The sequence below is a fragment of the Gastrolobium bilobum genome, unplaced genomic scaffold, assembly GCF_033153095.1.
Source record: "Gastrolobium bilobum isolate Gb01-03AN ecotype WA unplaced genomic scaffold, APGP_CSIRO_Gbil_v1 utg8088, whole genome shotgun sequence".
Taxonomy (NCBI): Eukaryota; Viridiplantae; Streptophyta; class Magnoliopsida; order Fabales; family Fabaceae; genus Gastrolobium; species Gastrolobium bilobum.
The window spans coordinates 572,999-593,876 of NW_026898843.1; the positions used below are offsets into that span (position 1 = coordinate 572,999).

The following is a 20,878-nucleotide window of genomic DNA, read 5'->3' on the forward strand; positions in this document are numbered from 1 at the left end:
AAATGCACCTTTTGTGCTTGACATGATACAGATAAATTAAATCGATAACAAATAATATGCATGAAATATACACTAAGAAAAAAGTGTCACCGTTATCATGATAACAAATAGTATGCATGAAATATACACTAAAAAAAAAGTGTCCACCGTTGAGATGAGATCATGAGACCATCAGTGTTTATCACCACTTAACTTCATGAGATCATTATAAGATGCAACTAAATTACATAAACGAACTGCACTAATCTAAATTTTCACTTTATTTTTAATCATATTCCTCATAAAATATGAATATGATTTAATTCAAGAGTTCTTATCAATAACAAAAAATTACCAAAAAAAAAAAAGGAATAACCGGTCTAACCCGGATCAACCGAGTCACCGGGTCGTCGGGTTTCGGCCAGGTCAACCGGTCCAATCTGGGTTGACTGCAGAAACAGTCCAACTACCCGTTCGGACCGGGGAACCCACCGGGTCACCGAGTCCTGGGTCGACTCGGCCGGTCCGAACCGGGTTTTAAAACACTGGTCTCGTGTGAAGGCCGGGAGGGAACGTATATGAGGGTACCGTGGCTCTAGGTATGTTTTGCAGAGTAACAACTCTCTATGCAGAAGGTGCCTCTTCAATAATTGAAAAAGTGATATTTATAGGTGAAGAGGATTTTTCAATAATAAGTGATAGAATTTATCGTAATCATTTTGCTCTGGGCCACTGTGAGGTAAACAGACTTAGGACTCGTTTGGATGAGCTTTTTTTTCTTCAAAAGCTGTTTTTTTTTTTTTTTGAAAAAAAAGCACTTCTCATCTATAGTTCGTTTGGATGTCTACTTTTAAAGGAAGCAGAAGTCACAAAAAAGTCAAAAATCTACTTTTTTTAGAAGTTAAAATTTTTTTTTTTTTTTTTTTTGATAACAGAAGTTAAAAATTTTAACTTCTACAAAAAGTAGAAGTCAAAAGCCAAATATTTTTTTCAAAAACTAAATATTTGTTTAAAAATATAAATAGTTTTAACTTTTGCAAAAAACACTTTTAAAATAAAGAAGAGATAAAAATTACTTTTTTTAAAAGGTGAAACAAAGAGGCTCTTACTCACCTAAAATGTGAAGTGTGAGTTATGCTGATGCCGGGGAATGAGATCCTCTACGATAAGAGCCTAAAAATTTGGCTTTAGGGATGCAGAGTGTCCCGCCGTATATAGACTTTATTAGTCGGTCTATTGGGCTGGACCAATGTGACCGATTAAGAACAGAAGCGAAGAAAATGATATTGGGGAGTTGTTATTTGTGTAAGAGCTACACAGCTCCCAAATTGGATTAATCAGGATAATCAATGAAGCTGTTGAAGAAATCTATAAAATAAAAAATAAAATTTGCTTAGCTATGAACGGTACAAGAAGTAGCACACAGACAGTACTGTTCCAACGTCATTGCAGGCAATCAAATCCTCTCTTAGTCTCTTCGTTTTATTAATGACAAATTAGAGGTATCACTAAAAATAATAAGAATAGTAATGGCATGGCAGCAGTGCGACAAAAGGACTACAGCAAACTGCCACACCTAACCTTTGTCAAATATGAAGTATTGGTTCAGTCATTTTCCAAAGCACACAACGTGTCTCAGTTTGTAGTCAAGATGAAAAACAAGAGAATAGTATATGAGTGTTGAGGGGCCTCAAGTAGCAACATTATATACACATATAACAGAATCCAAATCCACCACACGAGAGAACCTCAAGCTCAAACTCAACAATTTACAAAAAAGTACTAGTATGGCATGCATGTGGCGCAAGAATGCTTGTGGTGGCAGTGGGAAGAAACCACCGGCTGACGTGCCGCGAGGTCACTTGGCCGTCACGGTGGGAGAAGCAAAGAGGAGGTTTGTGATAAGGGCTGATTACCTGAACCATCCAGTGCTTCAACAACTGCTAGAACAAGCATATGAAGGGTATGGCTTCAACAAGAGTGGTCCTTTGGCTATACCTTGTGATGAGTTCCTTTTTGAAGATATTATTCAGTCCCTTAGAGGTGGCACACACCCACCAAGATCATCTTGCCATGTGCCTCTCAAAAAGCTAGATTTGAGTTTTTCCAAAGACTCTGTACCACTACTTCAAGGCTTTGATAGCAAAAGGAGGAGCAACAACTAAAAGGCATTAAGCATAGCAGTTATTATAGCAGCCTAAGGAGAACAACAACTCTCTTTTTCTCTTTCCTGAATCACTTACATTGAGGATTGTCAAAGAGTAGTTCTTAACAGCCATTTTAGATTTTAAAATGATTTCATGTTGTCAAGATGCAATATCTGCTACCTACCCCTTTTCTTCTGTAGACGAATTATTTATATATATATGACTTTTCCACGTACCTTAACATGCATATATACGTTTTTGTTCTTCGTTATTTTATTTAATATGATATGATCTTTGACTATGCATAAATACAACTAAACTATGGTTTGATGCTGGACAATGAAGTTTTTAGCTGAAAAAGGAAAAATGAGGAAAAAAGCGAGGTATTGGAACAGTGAAAAGCAAGGGCCAAAAGAGGTTTTGGGACCATAATCATTAATTAATCAATAGTTGACTCCAAACTACAGAGGTCCAGTTGTAGCACAAATTGCTAGCGTGGCAGAGTAATCCTATCTACACAAGGTTTAAATTTGATTTTTTCTTTCTTTCAAACAAATATACAGACACATGCAATTCCGAAAGATTATGATGTGATAGATTATGCAAGTAGCAATTCTATCGTACGAGTTCCCAAAATGACACCTACATTCCTACAAGAGCCAATCTCATAGGGAAACACTGTTCAAGAAGGGTACCATCAGGGTTTCGGGTAAACAGAAGAACTCCATGAGTTATGAGAAAATTGTCCTAGGTTGTCAGTAGCGGCTCGTAGCGCTGCTAAACCGCTACCGTAACGGGTAGCGGCGGTCGGCCGCTACAAACCGCAACGCTACGCGACATTGGCCGTAGCGGAAGGTAGCGGCGTAGCATAGCAGCAATACCTCTACTCGCTACACCACTCCCATATTGAAATTTGATGGAGAATCTAGAGATGATAATGATTTTCTTTATTAGTTCACTTCTTGTACTTGACTATTTGACAATTTTATTGTTCGGTTGTGTTTAATTTTGGATCCTTCCTTTATGTTCCTTGTATTTGACATTGATTGTGGAATTATGTATTTGATTTTGTGACTTCTTATGTTTGAGCATTAATACTAAAAACGGTATTGCCTTGTTTCTTGACTGTTAGTATAATATATGTGGAATTAATACTTTACCGTAGTAGTAATACCGCTACCCACTACACCGCTATACCATTTTCGGGGTCGGCCACTACCAGCCGCTAACTGCTATTGACAACTATAAAATTGTCATATATTTACACTTAACTGCCCAAGTTAGAGATGATTGTTCTTCATCTCGTAAACTCACCGTTTTGAAGCACAGATTTACCACGGTCGGCACCAAAGCAAATAGTAATAACGCTGAAATGAAAGTGTATGTGTAATCTCCAAAAAAAAAAAAAAGTGTATATGTGGCATCTAGCATATACACTCTTCAAGGTTTAAAGGGCAATACTAGGAGAACTTCGTAAATTACAAAAATAAATATATATGAGTAAGAAAGCAACAAAGTTTTGATAAGTGAGAAGATTGATGGCAGGCTGTTAAGCTAATATACAAAAACATTTGATGATGCTAAACTTAAATCTTTTCTAGCAATTCTTAATGAGAAAACAAACCACAGTTACAGGGAAAAGGATTGCAATTGTCGGATGCATCTATCGCAGGTTAAATGAATTCAATAAATGGCTAGAGTCTGGATGAAAATTTGTTGTGACCTTAAGAAACTTCATTTCTCACGCAGTCTTAGTTTCCTCTGCAGACAATCTACTAAAAATATGAAAATTTAGCAAACTCCATATCTCCGCAACAATGTCACTGGACAAACTACGAAATGCTTCCTTTGCAGCTCTACGATGTGCTTCCAGAAGTGTTGCATTTGTAAAGAGCTTAATGAGAGCCTTTTCAAGCTCCAGTTTTCCAGAAACCTACAAGTCAGCCACAATAGAGAACAGTTTAGGAATATTCATGCAATAGAATAAATTCGACTAGCAATAGAGATGTCTTCCCCACCTGAAGGACTGACAAAGGATTAGAGCGTTGCATTTCCAGTACCATGTGGGAGAAATGCCCAACGTGACAACCTGAAATCAATTATGAGCCCCAGCCACTAAAATAACATATTGAGATCTGAGAACTAAAAGGTTATTCCACAAGAACCTGTCAAAATAGCACAGCCAGATGCAGCAGCTTCTGAGATATTATGCCCAGATAAACCAGGGAGGAATGAACCCCCAACCACAGCTATAGGTGTTAATGAGTACAAGTGTCTTAATTCACCTGCCAAAGAAGGTGGATGACAGAATATGTCATGGATGATATCCTTAATATGCCTAATAATTACATCAGCCCAGGTTCCCTTTGCCCGATACCCAGTAATAGCCTTAAAAGTAAAGTTTCACATTACATAAAGTACAACGTGAAATTGCAAATTTACAAATGAAACTACTAAGGTCTGGAGACTTCATCAATCCCTTCTTAAATAAACCTGAATTAAATATGTTATCGACTACTATAAAAGAATGACAAGTGATGCGGAAGATGGCGAATTATGGTAAAGAATGAGGTGCAAACTCAACAGCTCTTGAAATCACATGGCCTTAACTCTCAGCATAAGTGGATTTTCACTTATGAGAGCATTTTATGTCAGTGAAAAGAAAATAATTTGTACCCAAAGTGTCCACCACATAAATATTTGTTCCTGGCTTAAACTTCTCATGTTGAGACCTCAAAACTACATTTTGTCCTTCTTTCTCCAATTTCTGCACTATATCAAGTAGAAGCATAATGAATTTCAGAGATTGTATTAGAAAAAAGACATCAAGAATGGCAGTAATTTTCGTATGAGCTTCATTTCTGTTGTATGCAAATGACTGTACTAGGGATTTACAAATTGATTTTCATTTGATATGAGCATATCCATACATAATGATTTAGAAATATAATAATTCCTTGGAACTTTCATTTCAGAAGTATACAGTAGCCAAAATCATATTTTTAGTGGTGACAATAATGAGAAAGGTCTGCTGAATTATATTCAGAATGACTGAGGGTTCTATGCATAAGTGATAGCATCTGTATTAAATAGAGAGAGCAAGAGATAGAGTGATGTGAATTGGGTATGTAGTTTTAGGATTTTATTTTGAAATTAAGATTCTTTATTTGGGATTATTTGTTATTTAGGAATTTTATCCTATTTTGATTATCTTATTTCAATATAAAATAGGGTTATTTTATAAGGGTGTTTCGCCATGTTAAGCCTATAAATAGACCGTCCCTATAAACATTTGACACTCTTTTTCTGCATAATTATAATATTGATATTTCCCTCCCCTCAGAGACCATCTAAAATAATAGTCAAAAGGCCTCTGATTCTACATCATAGAGGCAGTTATAACTAACATGTTTTAAAGGGAAAGGAATAAGGATGTGGGATCAAAAACTTACTTTAGCAATCTCCCTTCCTTGCTGTGGATGCCGAGGGACAATAATAGTCATTATATTAGGTTGCAGCTGCATAAGGACAATGTGAACTCCTAATATTACTGCAGACAAAGCAATCAAATCTAAACATGTTAAAAGATTGATAAAATAATAAGCACGCACCAAAATAAGGAGGGCAGTGAACTAAATCTAGTCAATGGATTAAGATAATCCTTAAATAGTCTTAAAACTAATAAGTAGGACAGTTTGTAAAAGACAGAAGAAATATAAATTCTGACCCTAGATATGCTTTCAAATATATCAATTGCATAAAATTACATAAAAGGAAGCCAAATTGATATAAGATCATGTTTCTTTTTAGAGCTAGGTTATGGAAGGAAAAAGAAAATGGTATTTGCTACACAATGAGAAGATTTTTTTAACTGAAGGTAGATAGCTAGCAAAGACAGAATATAACAAAATGGGTAAAAACAATCAAAATGTTGACATCTTTACTGACTAACAAGCAAATCTCAGGGAAATCAAACTGCCTATCTTATGTATATTTTTCCATATTATATATGACCCTCTCATTTTTTATGTTAAGCAAGACAATCAGGTGTTTCAATAGGAGATGGAACGAACTTTCTTCTTCTCCCCTGTGAATGGAAGAAGCCATCCAAACCTGCTTTTGAGCAAGCTGTAGTCTCAGATTGTCTATACTTTTTCTGCTTCTTTCATTGACTCCAAAATCTTCTATTACTGAATGAAAAGAGAAATAAGACAAGATTAGTACAGATCGCTTCATCACTTCAAAAAATCAACAATCCAAGAAGAAACAAAAGCAATAATTCTGTCTCTATGATTGAAACCATATCAGCAACAAAATAGAGGTCAACTATTTAACTAGTTTAGTTCGAAAAGCCAATAAACCAACTCAGACAGAAAAAGAACACAATGATGTTCTCTATTAGAATAGACTGTTAACAATTTTTCACATTCAAATTCATTCAATTCAAATAAGGAAGTTTATGACATACCATACTTCAGATCACCAGAAAAGTTTATGATACAAGGTGGGGCTTGCAGTAGCTGAAACCGGATACCCTGCTCTGTACTCTATGACATTCAAAATGTTCAACAATGCCATTAATATAAGACATAAATTACTGTGAAGGTAAAAAGATCTAGGAGCACATACCAATGGGACAATCAAGGAAAACTTGGATAACATCAATGAAATTAAAGGTAGTAGCACTGGTCCTGACCAAACTTTAAAGGATTTTTCAGATATCCGAGCATTTAACAGTGCCAGTGTTATCTGATGAGGGTAAAATGGGTTATAATATGTAAGAATCAGTGAAACTATTTTCTACGATTCACATGTAACATACAAGTGAAGCAGATGTATGAGAAAAGAAATTAAATGCTCTTCCATTTTTGCTTAAAAGAATTGGGTCTCAACTAATGATTAACTATCATTCATGCAGTAGATTATCTAGTTCTGATTCTAGATGCATGGTTTAAACATTCAACTATTTTTCTGTACACTATAAGTTCTGTATTGATATAGTCCACAAACTATTGAAAAAGAATGACTTACACCATTTTTGGAAGCATCCATGATAAGATTTGGCCAGAGTTCACTTTCCATTAGCACAATAGCATTTGGTTTCCAGTAATGAAGGAAGGAATGGATAGAAGCAGGTGTATCGATTGGTGAAAACTGCCAAATTTCAAAGTTTCAGCAGACCAAAACAATGTGTTAAGCCTGATCTGAAAATTTGAAAGATGAAAACCAAATGATATCTTAAATATTTTAAGAACTTCTGTTCAAACTGAAAGTGGTAAATAATAAGCAAGTCAGAACACAAATGTCAACCCAGGAATGTCATTTCAAGGAGTCTGTTTGGTCTTTTATTTTATCCTGAAGCCAGATTTACATCCCTAAGATCACATAAATCAGTTAAAAGCATGACAAAAATTGACTTTTAAACAACTTTCCCAAAACAAATTTCTTTAAGAAACAAAGCAAATTTCTCATTTTTTTTTCAGAAATAAATTTCTTTTGGAACAAATGCTTCATTATTGCTAATCAATGTTTAAAAAAGTTGAGAAATCACATTCCAGCACCCTAGTATCCTGATTGATTGATGAAAAGCTTAGTAATGCCACATTATAAGAAACAAGAACATATCATCCTTTCATCCGCAAGTTTTACTTATATGAGTGATCACTGATCAGATTCAGCACAGACAACAGTGTTTTAGAAGTCATTTAAATGCATGAACCCATCAAGGCAATAAACTTCATTCGAGAAAACATGCAGTTGGACGAACGGATTACTTAATCCATGTTACTATGTTAGCATTCCCCAAAAATGTACCTGTAAAATGATTTCACTTGGAAGCCAGTTGCTTAACACTTCACTGCATTACACCAAAAAAAAAGATAACCTCATAAAAATAAGTTCAGCAATGAATGTTTCTCTTCTCAAAAAATCAAATTAAGTGATATTCATCTAAGCACCAATCCATCACTTCATCTAAACCATTAATTTCTCTTCCAAGTTCTTGTGCACAACCAAAAAGACTCAATGGTTTATACTTTATTCATTAATTTAATTTAAAAAAAAAACTAAGCAACAGATACAATGTTTAATTAAAATTCGGAAAAGCATCATAATCACTTAGAAGACATTTCCTAATGTTCCAAATTTCCACAGCTAAGGCCTTAATTCACACTTAAAATAAAATAAAAATTCAAACAAATCAAAGAAATACACTTAAAATTAAAAATTAAAAAATAAAATATATTAAATTGTTGTTTGAAAATGGATGCAGTGTCTTACAACGCAGACATTGTGGTGATAGTCATGAGCACATTCAAGTTAGGCCTCTTCTGAATGCAGTGTTTGATCACAGGAATCGCTATCATTCCTTCGCCTAACGAAACGGCGTGGAACCACACGAGTTGTCCCGGCCGTCGTGGCTGCGACGGGTGACCGAGCCGCTCCGGCCATCGTCGGGGATGCTCCAGGCCGCGGAACCTGCGCCACCGCAAGTGAAGGCGGATTAACGGCGATAAACCGTAGCTTAGGGCTTTGTATATCTTGTACACCACCAACCCCTTCTTCATCGTCTTCGTCAACGGTTACGCCATTCCTCTTCTTCTTCTTCTACCTTCTGCTACTACACTGAAGTGTTAGCGAGAGCTCAAAGACCACACCATATTCATATGGGCCTTGGGCCGAATGGTAACTTAAATGGGCCTCCATTTGTGTAGGGCCTTTAACTGCATCTTGTCTTATTTTACACAGTTAAATTTTTTAATTTGAACCATTCAACAGTTTTTGTCGAAGTGTTTCTACTTCTGTATCTTATTTAATTATTTATCAATTATTAATTATTGTTTTATTTGTTTGGTTTATGTTTTCAAAATCTTTTTTATCCATGTGGCTTCTCATTTACCTTACAGTGAAGCACCATGAACTTCTCTAATTGCCACTATCCATGCACTCGTTAGCAATTTCTATAGTCCACATTACTTGTGCTTATCTTGTCCTCAATAATTCACCCAGACATCCATATATAAATTTTTTTTCAAGAGTTTTAGGGGGGTCATCCCTAGCCCCCATTTCGGTCCGCCACTGCCTGTGATAAACCATATCTTGAATCATTGGAGGGTAATTTAGTCTGCCAAATACAACGCGTAGAAACCAAATCATGGGAACACACAATATCCACCTTCTAAATGCGAATTATAATTCACAATCACTAGTGTTAAATGGTTGCCGGGGAATAAACGATACCTAGAAAAAATTTACGTTTTTTTTTCTACCAAACGTGGAAACAAATTATTCTCACTTTCACTTTCCAGGACATCCAAGAAATTACTCCATACCAAACAGCCCCTAAATAACAGTATAAATGTATAAGACCCTGTTAGATAAAGAAAAAAAATACAAATTTTATCAAACGAAGACCTTTCCATAATTAATTATATAAGATTCAATTGTTATATTAAAAAATATATATTTTTCTCTTTATAACTGAACCATATATTACTATTTAATAACATAAAAGCAATCCAAATCCAAATTCTATCCCGAGGAACATTTTTGTGAATGTAAATTTATACATTATTGTAAATTTTGTAAGAAATCGTTAAATTCACAACAAATAAATTGATTTTCTCTTGTCTAAAGTTATGAGTTTTTAGAGGAAGTGATTCCTTTCGTTTATAAATTATCTTCTTGTGTGAAATTTTTGTTTGAAATTATGTTAAATAATTTTTCCTCTTCTTTTATACATTATTCTTTTTAATATATTGCCTTTCTAAATCTTATTATTTTTAATAGAATTTATCCAGTTTATTATTATATATAAATTGCATGCACTTCTTTCGTAAAAGTATACGATTATGAGCATTTCTAACTCATAGTTGTCGTAACTCCGATTCATCCCCACGTCAAATTTTATTTTTTTTCCTCATCGGCTAACTTTAATAGCTCAAATTCTTGCTTATATTGTGTTTAGGTAATAGGTAAGTAGAGAAATAGAAGTAGAAGAGGAATGGAACGAAATTTCTTTACTTAAAAATACATAAAAGGAAAAGAAATTCTCAGGGATTCATTTCAGGGTTTATTACATTTTACATATTTTAAAACGTAAAACGAGGGTTGATTCAAGTAATACATATTTGATTTTGCTTAAGTATAATGTGAATGTTCATTGCTCAAACAAAATTATTTTCCATAGAGAATATCTGTGATTTATTAAAAAAAAAAAAAAAAAAAAAAAAAACCAAATATACATAGTTGAAAGTTTTTAGATCTTTTTTTAGTTGTTACACATACACTTGAAGGTTTAATTTTGTGAAGATATTCATGACAAATTGACAATAATAACAGACCAAATTAAGTATCTTTATTTAATTTTAATAAATTTAAGGGAAGTTAAAGTTTTTATCAATTTTGTTCCATTCTTTTTATAATTTTATTTCAAATAACAGTGATTGAGTTTTGTTCCATTCTCTTATTAATTTTCCAAAAAAAGGAAAATTTCATTTCATTTATTTGCTTTCCTTCTCATTCTAGCCTACCCTTAACATAAATAAAAAATCAACTTATTCAGTGATGATAAATAGCAACAATACATTATACACAGCAATTCTCATCATGTACTTCAAAAATTAGACACACTTTTCATTACAGCTCCAATTATAAAAGGGAAAAGTGTGTATAATTTTGAAGGATGTAAAGTTGTGTCATTTTAAGAGAGAGAAAGAGATAGATAAAGGAGGAGAGAGAGTTGACAAAAAAAATAAAGTTGTGGGTCCCACCTCTTTGTGAGAGTGAAAAGATGTAAGTTGTGTAATTTAAATGTATAGACACTTTTCCCATTATAAAATGGGACCAAGCTTTGCTGAAAATAAGCTGGGACCCATTGTGCACATTGATTCCAAATTTCCAATTATATAAATCTATGCTCTCTTTTTTTAATTAGAGTTGCTCACTAACTACAACAAAGATTGATTACTCAGCCACTGTTACCAATTGTCTTTATTCGGTTTTGATGGTTTGAAGAAAAGAAAAAAATTACACTGACTAAGTCAATTGAATAAAAAGTTGGACTTGTAGCTATTTTCTCACATCTTAATTCAGCAAATCAAGCAAATAAAATATGTATTTTGAACAAAATTATCTAATCAGCATATTAATATTAAAAGTACAATTTGAGAAAGCCTCCCATTTAAAAATGAGAGCTATACATTGGTGATGACATTCAGCCCCTGCACATTTGCATGCAATGTCATATATAGTCTATATAAATTTATTGCACAACTCATTTTTTCTTAAACGAACACCATGAGAAGATCTAAAGCCTGCAAACTCTGGTGTATCTCTAATGCCAGCTTCTCTATCAATGCTGCATACATAGTGGAGACCAACAAGGAGCTCAACCATTGCAGCTTCAGTTTTTGCTTGGTTTGCAAAGTAAAGAGTCTGAACTAGTAAAACATTTGCTTTCAAAGTAGTATGCTCCCTCTCAAAATTCCTCTCAGAATACCATTTTATCATGTTGTGTGCAAGTGGGGCCAACCATTCTAATATCTGTGTGAGTACCACACTCCATTCTAATGCAAGGTTAGCATCGTGCTTGCTTTTAGCATACCACTTAAGCTTAGCCCTCAGAGCGGTTCTTATAGTGGTTGGTAACATGTTGTATAGATCATCTCTTGTTTGAAGATCAATCAGGTGAGGTGCTGACACTACCCTCTCTATCAATGTGATCACATTTGCATAATGTAGAGCTAAAGCAGCATCACCAAGTGTAGATGGAGCTGGCTTTAATCTACCCTTGAGGGATAGTTTAAAATATATTCTACTTCTGTAAAAGAGAGATGATTGATCCACTGTTTTCATGTTATCAATATTTTTCATATGAGAATCAATCAACCTCATAGAACCACCACTAGTTGACACACGACTCTGTATGACATGAGAATCATTTCCAACCAACTTGCATCCTTTGAAGGACCCAAAATGTTTCAACTGCTTGATTTCTGAACACTGCTTTCTATATAAAGTTTGCTGCTCTTTCTTCTTGCTTTTGCTCTTGTCAACTACAACACCTGAGTTTAACACCGGCCTGCTCCCAGTAGGTTCAGAACAGAATCCATAATGCATAAGAATGGGGAAGGAAAGGGTGCGTGATAGATGATTATTAGTATTCATAGGGAGAGAATCATTTAGTTGCTTTTCAACTGCTAGATGGCTATTTCCAAAGACAAGTATGATTCTCTCTAGAATTGTAAACAATGATCTTGCCAACAACCGAACTATATAGTCATAACTTCTATTCCATGGAGACATGTCTCTCAGATTTTTCACTTGCTGGCGGTGCCACATGACCTTCTTCTGAAACTCTAGCAATTTCACTCGATTACACTCAGGATTCACTTGCATTCTCCTGAAAGTTTGCTCTCTCTCTGCTAGTACATCAAGCTCTTGGGACAATAGTGACATAGCAGCAACAAACTTTTCCATTTTCTTCACCTTCCTCTCCATCTTTTTCCATCTATATTCCCACCCAGACCATTGAAGACAATTTTGACATGGGTTATTAACAAAATGCTCATAACCATGATATACTGGATCCCTGCACCTCTTACCCAACCTTGCAACATACCGTGCTAGAGATTCAAAGTTATTGAGTAACTCATTCAATGCAAGTTCCATCAAGAAATAATCATCATCAGACACCAGCATTTTGACCCCAACAGAGTTCACTATCCATTCTCTCAGACTCATTACCTCACTTTCACCCAAAGAATGCCATAAGTTAACCACCTTAGACATCAAACCCGCAACTTCAAGTGCCAAAATCCCAATTTCTTCCTTGTCATCTGATGCACTCTTGCGAGAGATTGGCCACAAAACACCGAGCCATGTCCCATTCACCGTTTCACCCCCCATTTATATGTATGCCGAATCCAATGGGTACGTTAACCTATTTAACAATCTTAACAGATACACAGTGTCCTGTGTACATGTCATCAAATACATAAACACAAATTAGAAAGTAAAAAACCCTTCTAGATGACACGGAGCATAGTGAAAGATGTAAATTGCAACAATATGAAAATGAAAAACTTCCCATCATTTTTGAACTTCAAGGATCCTAAACCTCTTTTCAAAATTTAAATTTTTTTATTCATACCCTTTATTGTCAATTTATCATTCACCCATGTTTCTCATCATACAAGGAAAAAGGAGGTCCCAAAACTCAACCAAAACCACCAAGATTCAAAATACACACACACATATATATATATATGTAGAGAGAGAGAGAGAGATTAGAAACCTACCCTCCACAAATCTGAAGCGGCATTGAGCTGAAGGAGAAGAAAATGAGCCCTGGAGAGAGAAAGGAGAAGAGTGGAACATCCTAAGCTGAGCGCAGGAATCACGCAGCTGAAACCATAACAAATGGATGTGAGTAAAATGAGAAGAAGATAAGAACATAGTGAGAGAGAAAGAGACAAAGAAAGAGACAGAGAGTACAATAGAAAATACGATCAAACCGAGGTAAGAATAAGGGTGTCCCAAGTTAGGTTTATGCTTTTGGAAAACGTGGATATTACTGTGACAGTTCAGTGGTTCATTGCGTTTGGTAATTGTTGCGGGGTGTAATGTTTATATGTTATATTATAGTAGATAAATTTATCTCCTATACATGGACATAAAAAGTATATAAAAGATCCTTCTTTTTTTTCTTTTTTACATGTTTTTATACAAGTGTAGAAGATAAAATTATCCAAAAAAAAAAAAAAAACATTAACCCCTTCTTATAGTGTGTCTGAAAGTTTGCCACTGCTCTGTGTGTGACCCTTCAGTTTGGTGTTAGGTTGGAGTTTTTGGATTTGGCGACTACTTCGTGAACACTAAGAATTATAGACTAATAGTCCAATGTGGTGACCAGGGGGTTGTCGTGATTGGAGTAGTTGGCATGGGGTACGTTATCTAGTCAACTTTTCCGTCGTTTCATTATACCTGGGACGGTTGGGGGATTTTGAGGAGCATATGCCAGTAATGTACGACAACAATGATGATTTGCATGAACAGAGTGTGTTGGGTATATACCTTAATGCCTCTGATTGAGCAAGTCTTTTGGATTTAATGTTAGCAACTTTGCAAGAGATTGCCCTTATCCACCAACCCTATTTAATGAGAAAATTTTCTCAAATTTCATGAGTGTGAAAAATTGCAAGACACGAAAAGAAATGTCAAAGCATTTCAACTGCCCCATCAATATTAATCTTCACCCAATTTAACCTTGGAGGTTTCCATAAACTCATACGAGTTGGATGAATGCTAGTAGTAGCCATAGCCTTCCTACCCATGCAGTTACGAACTTCCTCTATATACATAGCAATTATGTGCGTTCCATGGGTTGGATGCTTGAAGTTAGTATCATGGACACTTTTGTTCCTCCATCCCCAAATGAACCAACAAGAGATAAAAAAGACATCACGCCAATCATCTGAATTACTTTGATTCCAAGCTTTTGAGATATTATTTTCAAACCAATCTCTAAGATCCAAGCTGTAGAATAAGCTTTGCCGATTAGCTGAAACCAGAGAATTCCAAACACTTCTAGCATGCTTACAATCTCTTAGAACATGGAGGTTTGTTTCCAACTCACCAGGACATATTTTACAATGACCAGATTCCCCACTCCATCTAGATGTGCGGTCTTTAGTAAGAAGGCGGCCATGCATTATGATCCACATACAAGATTTAACACGTTGAGGCCCATGCCATTTCCATATGGTAGTCCAGGAATTTTTCAACGGCATGAGAGGGAAACCAAGCATGTTATAATACGCGGTTTTAACTAAAGAGCAGCCAACCTTTTGATTTCTCCAAATAATGCGGTCATTTCCATCCGATGCGCTAGGAATGAGAGCAGCTTGGATCCTTGCAACAGCTTGATCATTGAGATATTGACGAATATAGGGAAAGTTCCATTGACCAGTATTGTTGTTCACGAAGGCACTAACAGGGAGATTCAACTCCAAACCAGTTGGAGTACGAGTAGAGAGAGAGAGGCAAGACACTCAGTTAAACCCAACCAATTGTCTGTCCAAAATAATGCATCATTACCGTCTCCAATCTCCCATTGCATTGCTTGAAGAAAAGATGGCCAAACACTACACAGATTTTTCCAGAAGTTTGAGTCATATGCTTTATGATTTACTTCCCTCCGAAGATCCAAACCTCTCTTATATTTACTTGTTACAACTCGAACCCACAACGAATCGGGCGAAGTAAGTATCGTCCATGCAAGCTTGTGAAAGAAAGCCATATTTTGGACACGAAGGTTAATCACCCCTAAGCCACCCATGCTCTTAGGCTTGCAAATATTATCCCATGCAACCAGATGAGATCTCCTTTGACCATTTTTATCACCCCAAATAAAGGCACGCTGCAACTTCTCTATTTCATCACAAATGGCTACAGGAAGCAGATTGTGTTGCATTTGAAATATAGGAGTTGCTGAAATAACGGAGTTGGAAAGTGTAATTCGACCGGCAAAAGATAAGACCTGGTTACTCCAACCAGATAACTTGTGCCTAATTCTTGCAACAACATCAGCATAATGGTCTTTGGTTACTCGACCATGTTTCATCATGGACCCAAGATATCTCCCTATATTGTGAGTTTGCTTGAAGCCACACACATTTGTGATATCATCTGCAATGTGAGCATCTGTATTTTTCGAGAAAAAAATACTAGATTTCGGAATACTAACCTTTAGGCCAGACATTGAACTAAAAGTCTCCAAGCAATCCACTATAACTTTGATTTGATCTAGAGAAGCTTCTGCAAACAACATCAAATCATCAGCAAACATCAAATGGGCTATCTTAGGACCTTTTGATCCCACGGAGATTGGCTTCCATCTCTTATTGTCAACCGCATCTTGAATGAGATGAGACAATTTTTCCATGGCTAGAACAAAAATGTAGGGAGATAAAGGATCACCCTGACGAACTCCTCTTGAAGGAAGGAAGTCACCTGCAATGGCTCCATTCCAAAGCACTGAGACCTTATCAGAGTTGATACAATTCATGATAATATTTGTGAACCAGTGTGGGATTTGAATTTCATCCAAAATTTTACGAACAAACTCCCAATTTAACATATCATAAGCCTTTTCCAAGTCAATTTTAATTGCCATGAAACACTTTCTTCCTCTCATTCTACGCATTGAATGGATCAGCTCTTGGGTGATGATGATGTTGTCCTGGATATGTCGTTTAGGAACAAAACTAGCTTGGAAGGGAGACACCATCTCTTCCATTAGGGGCTTCATTCTGTTAACCAGAATTTTACTGAGGATTTTATAAATGACATTGCACAAAGAGATTGGTCTGAGCTGCTTAGCACTTTCAGGTCTCTTTACTTTTGGAATGAGGACCAGAAGAGTCGAGTTCACAAGGTGAATCAGATTGGGATTCTGAAACATCATGTTAACATCCTTAATAACATTAGTCTTAATAAGACTCCAATTCTTATGAAAAAAGGCAGCTGGAAAACCATTTTCCCCTGGAGCTTTTGACCCATTGATACTAAAAACAGCTTTTGAAATTTCGTCATCCGAAAGATTACGAGTCAAATTAGATAGCAGATCATCGTGCAGAAGGGGCCAAGTAGTCTTTGATTTCACCCAATCACGATTAAGGACTTCCTCACTAAACAAGTTGCTATAGAAATCTGTTACCAATTGATGAAGTTGTCTAGCTTCCTTCACCCAAATCCCATCAGAATTTTTTAACTCAAGAATCCTATTCGAACTTCTTCGAGTAGCTGTTTTAATGTGATAGAATTTGGTGTTTCTATCCCCATCATTTATCCATTTCACCCTGGCTTTTTGAAACCATAAGATCTCTTCTTGTATGAGAACCGCATCAAGGTCCTTCCTAACCTCCTTTTCTCTAGATTGGAGAGATAAGTTGGTATGATAATCAACATGATTCTGAATTTCTGCAATACTATGCAATAGGTTAGTCTTCCTATTGAAAATGTTGCCAAAGACTATCTTGTTCCATCTTTTTAAATTTGGAGTCAGATCATGCAGATTCGTTCTAGTGTCTTTCACAACATTCCAGCTCCTAGCCAGAAACTGAGTAAAGTTATAATGCTCTATCCAAGCAATCTCAAAGCGAAAGGGACGATTTTTCCAACCTGTGTCCAAGTTAGACAAGTAGACCAAAATGGGACTATGATCAGAATAAATCCGTGGAAGTACCTTAACGCCAGCATCAGTAAAGGTAGTCTTCCAACTTGCATTAGCACAGGCTCGGTCCAGCCTCTTAAAAACACGATCAAGATGAAGAAACTTCGGACCCTTCCATGTAAACCAAGGACCTGATCCTCCAAGATCCAGCAGCTTGCAATTATGAAGAACATTTGCAAAATTGGAACATCTGTTTAAGTTAACTCTACAGCCACCTTTCTTCTCATCCCGATTTGCTATTTCATTAAAATCCCCAGCCACCAACCACGGCCCATTACAATGGAGACTAATGTTTAGCAGATCATCCCATAGCTCCTTTCTATTTTCTTCCCTAGGACTCGCATAAACTGCCGTGCAAGAAAAGGAAGGAACATGAAAATTCTGAACTGTAAAATGAACAAACTGTTTTGTGTGATTAATAATTTCAACGTGACCAGTCTCATCATTCCAGAGGATCCAAATACCCCCTGAGTAACCTTCTGCCTCTTGAACAAAAGCATGCTTAAACCCAGATTTTCGGATAATGTCAGAAGCTTTTTGACCACTACACCGAGGTTCTAGAATCACTACAATACTAGGCTTATATTTCCTAGTAAACAGAAAAAGCGAATTTTGAAACTGGGGTTTCACTGCTCCCCTACAGTTCCAGAAGAATAAATTCATTAAAAACTATGTTGAACGCAAGACTCCAAGGTTCTTGCATCCTTCATTCTTGAAATATCTTCCTGGTGAACTCTGTCCACCTCCATGCACGTAGAGATGGTTGAGGTTTCAGGATTTTGGATGTCGCTGCTGTTGTCAACTGATATATCAGGACCAGTTTTATGAAATGTGTCATATAACTGCTCTTGATTCTGGTTCAAAGTGTTATCTGCTTTCATCCCATTTTCCTGATCATGTTGATTTGCTTGCATAGGACTAACCGCCATGGGAGTAGCAATTGATGGAGATGGTGGAATGGGAGTATGATCTTCACGATTTTCACTATGGACTGGACACCTCTTACCCGTGCTTGAAGAATGAGCCGCATGCATAGTAGGAACCGTTGATTTAGTCCTAGGGGTATCTTTGGACTTTTTGGATTTAGTCCATATTTTCTGAGGAATTTCAAACTGAGGGCCCCCCATATGAGGAGTAACAGAATTAATTATTTGATTATGATCCTCCTCATTAATAGGTCCAGCTGTTAAGATTGCAAACCGTGATTGCGTAATTTCCTCCTTATCACCATGATTATCTCCATGATTATCGCTGGTCATAACTCCCTTATTACCATGATTACCATGATTATCGCTGGTCATAACTCTCTTATCACCATGATTATCTCCATGATTATCGCTGGTCATAACTCCCTTATCATTATTCCTTTGTAACGTTTTTGAACCAGCGCCTGGCTGGACTGCACCGGCCGTCTGAGGAGGTTGCCGGCTCCTGCGTTGACGATTAACAACCATCCAAGGTCCCAATCCTTTACTTCGATGGAATTCTGAGTTGCCAGGTTCCTCTTGATGAATTTGATCGTCATTATGAATATCGGATGAACTGCGTTGCTTTGGAGCAGCTGAACAATTCTCGGTGCTATGTCCATATTTCCCACAACCAAAACAAATGAGCCCTAATCCTTCATACTCAATTTGTTTGGTAAATCCTTCCAGCACATAATCACCCTTTAATGGCTGAGATAGGTCCAGTTCCACACATATTCTTGCAAACCGTCCTCTTACATGAGCATTTGTATTGCTGTCTACCTTGATCATCTTGCCTAACCAGTTTCCAATCCTTCTAAAAAAAGCTTCATCATAGAATTCAATGGGAATATCCGGTAGACGAATCCAAGCAGCAATCTTAGCAATTCCAGCACTATTAGGTCTGAAAGTAGGTTCCCACTTCCTTAACGATAAATAATGACCCAAAACAATCCATGGACCACCGTTCAACGCAAAATTGAGATCATCCTTCTCACTAAACTGGACTACGAAAAAGTCATTACCAATATCAGTGACATTGATTTTGCCTTTTCTAGCCCATAAGACATTTATTTTTTTCTTCATAAACTCCACCCCAATTTTCTTCCCAAGGAGTTTAACAATCAGAGCTTTCTCCCAAGGTTTCCTCATTCTCTTCCTTGCTCTTTTGGTGCAACTAAAATAAGTACGCCCATCATCTTCCTCCCACATCTTAATTCCTCCATGGTTGACATCCTCTTCCTCAGCAGGTTCCTCCCCATCTAAGTCTTCCTCGGCAGACGCCTCTCCTTCCCATTCATCATCTTCTCCATTATGACGCATCAGAATTTCCCTCCAGGTTGAACGTTGGCCATTCTCATCTTCCATCCAACCTTCATGTCTAGGTATCATAGATACATCATTTGAAAACTGATCTCCCTCACCTTTATTCCTCTTATTACTTCTTTGAAGAATGTCAAGTTCTTCACTTGATTTGCCAGGATTCTTCCCATGATCACCTTTCTCTCTCTCACTCATCGCTCTCAATTTCTTTCCTTCCCCTTTATTTAGAAAGAATAAAACCGACAAGATATGAACTTTAAATCATTTAACCATAGAAGTTTTTGATACCATACAACTAATTCTTTAAAAAGTTTAAATTATTAAATGAAGATAAATAAATTATTTTTATATTATGTTTCAAACATTTATCTTTCGTGTTTGTTGGGAAAATTAGCTAGGGCCGCATTTGTTTTTTAGCAGTCAATTGGGAAGCTTCTTGTGATCTGCAACGGATTGCATAGATAGGTTCCTAATCAAAATCAAGGAAGTAAAAACGCCCACGGATTTCAAACCTCAATATAGGGCATGTTTGGTTTGAAGAAGATTGGAAACAAGGGCGGATTTAGGGGAGGGCAACATGAGTGGTCGTTTTTTACTTAAATTTTGATTTTTATATTATTATAAGTATAAAATAATATTTTAATAATAATAAAATTTTAGTATTAATAGTTAGTTCTTTCCTAAATTTTTTTTGTAATAGTTGTTTTTTTTGATTACATCCGAGTATCTCCACACCCGATACCATGTAAATAACCTTGAGATACAACACCCTAAAAGCTAGCTCAAAGGGTGAGAGTGCCCAAGGCCTTATAAACCTCACATCAGTTGCACATACAACCAATGTGGGACTATATTTCTCAACACGCCCCCTCACACGAGAGCCCACTGGGCTTGAAGGGTGGACAACATACAAGTCCACCTACATGTGGAAATTCCACTACAAGAGAAAGTGGGGGGCGACGAGGCTCTGATACCATGTAAATAACCTTGGGATACAACACCCTAAAAGCTAGCCCAAAGGGTGAGAGTGCCCAAGGCCTTATAAACCTCACATTAGTTGCACATACAACCAATGTGGGACTATATTTCTCAACAAGCCATGAGACTAATCCCTCGCCCCGGATTAGCGCACAAAGCAGTAAAGAGCTGGTCACGGAATGCTTTCCATTCACAAGAGTTGGGGTTCGAATCTCCAACTACTTGCTTAAGGGACGAGATGCTGCACTATC

At 36.4% G+C, this 20,878-nt stretch overlaps 4 protein-coding genes across 7 annotated transcripts; 1 reads left to right on the plus strand and 3 right to left on the minus strand.

The window, feature by feature from the left end:
* The first annotated feature begins 1,766 nt into the window (after positions 1-1,766).
* On the plus strand, positions 1,767-2,170 carry LOC133284634 (auxin-induced protein 15A-like). Its single transcript, XM_061481697.1, has one exon. It carries the CDS (start codon positions 1,767-1,769, stop codon positions 2,142-2,144), a length of 378 nt encoding a protein of 125 aa, XP_061337681.1. The 3' UTR covers positions 2,145-2,170.
* Positions 2,171-3,602: 1,432 nt separating this feature from the next.
* Positions 3,603-8,732, minus strand: LOC133284646 (probable 3-deoxy-D-manno-octulosonic acid transferase, mitochondrial). Of its 3 annotated transcripts, none has more exons than XM_061481713.1 (11): positions 8,406-8,732; positions 7,941-7,983; positions 7,158-7,280; positions 6,756-6,875; positions 6,595-6,673; positions 6,200-6,316; positions 5,579-5,676; positions 4,803-4,893; positions 4,292-4,411; positions 4,145-4,215; positions 3,603-4,059 (listed from the first exon to the last, which is right to left on the minus strand). In XM_061481713.1, exons 1-11 carry the CDS (start codon positions 8,690-8,692, stop codon positions 3,868-3,870), a joined length of 1,341 nt encoding a protein of 446 aa, XP_061337697.1. In that variant the 5' UTR covers positions 8,693-8,732; the 3' UTR covers positions 3,603-3,867. The 3 variants fall into 3 exon arrangements, with proteins under 3 accessions (XP_061337697.1, XP_061337696.1, XP_061337698.1); XM_061481712.1 differs by having other exon boundaries at positions 4,121-4,215; XM_061481714.1 differs by having other exon boundaries at positions 4,286-4,411.
* A 2,576-nt stretch (positions 8,733-11,308) lies between these two features.
* Positions 11,309-13,635, minus strand: LOC133284657 (protein PSK SIMULATOR 1-like). Of its 2 annotated transcripts, XM_061481726.1 has the most exons (3): positions 13,623-13,635; positions 13,427-13,532; positions 11,309-13,100 (listed from the first exon to the last, which is right to left on the minus strand). In XM_061481726.1, the coding sequence occupies exon 3, from the start codon at positions 13,032-13,034 to the stop codon at positions 11,379-11,381; it is 1,656 nt and encodes a 551-aa protein (XP_061337710.1). In that variant the 5' UTR covers positions 13,035-13,100; positions 13,427-13,532; positions 13,623-13,635; the 3' UTR covers positions 11,309-11,378. The 2 variants fall into 2 exon arrangements, with proteins under 2 accessions (XP_061337710.1, XP_061337709.1); XM_061481725.1 differs by lacking the exon at positions 13,623-13,635 and having other exon boundaries at positions 13,427-13,563.
* On the minus strand, positions 13,069-19,844 carry LOC133284665 (uncharacterized). The gene is made up of 6 exons (XM_061481733.1): positions 18,746-19,844; positions 18,049-18,598; positions 17,791-17,998; positions 16,987-17,514; positions 13,427-13,532; positions 13,069-13,100 (listed from the first exon to the last, which is right to left on the minus strand). The coding sequence occupies exons 1-6, from the start codon at positions 19,842-19,844 to the stop codon at positions 13,069-13,071; spliced, it is 2,523 nt and encodes an 840-aa protein (XP_061337717.1).
* Positions 19,845-20,878: the final 1,034 nt, after the last annotated feature.

Excerpts from the sequence above, each read along its gene's own strand:
- LOC133284634 (XM_061481697.1), top strand. The coding sequence starts at position 1,767 with ATGGCATGCATGTGGCGCAAGAATGCTTGTGGTGGCAGTGGGAAGAAA.
- LOC133284646 (XM_061481712.1), bottom strand. The coding sequence starts at position 8,692 with ATGAAGAAGGGGTTGGTGGTGTACAAGATATACAAAGCCCTAAGCTAC. Across the intron at positions 4,216-4,291 it reads TGGCTGTGCTATTTTGACAG|GTTGTCACGTTGGGCATTTC; the intron begins GTTCTTGTGGAA and ends AATTGATTTCAG. Across the intron at positions 4,060-4,120 it reads GGAAGACATCTCTATTGCTA|GTTTCTGGAAAACTGGAGCT; the intron begins GTCGAATTTATT and ends GCTGACTTGTAG.
- LOC133284657 (XM_061481726.1), bottom strand. The coding sequence starts at position 13,034 with ATGGGGGGTGAAACGGTGAATGGGACATGGCTCGGTGTTTTGTGGCCA.
- LOC133284665 (XM_061481733.1), bottom strand. The coding sequence starts at position 19,844 with ATGAGTGAGAGAGAGAAAGGTGATCATGGGAAGAATCCTGGCAAATCA. Across the intron at positions 17,515-17,790 it reads GGAATGATGAGACTGGTCAC|CTGCTGGATCTTGGAGGATC; the intron begins GTTGAAATTATT and ends CATAATTGCAAG. Across the intron at positions 13,533-16,986 it reads TATGGTTTCAAAAAGCCAGG|CTGCGTGATTCCTGCGCTCA; the intron begins GTGAAATGGATA and ends TTATGGTTTCAG.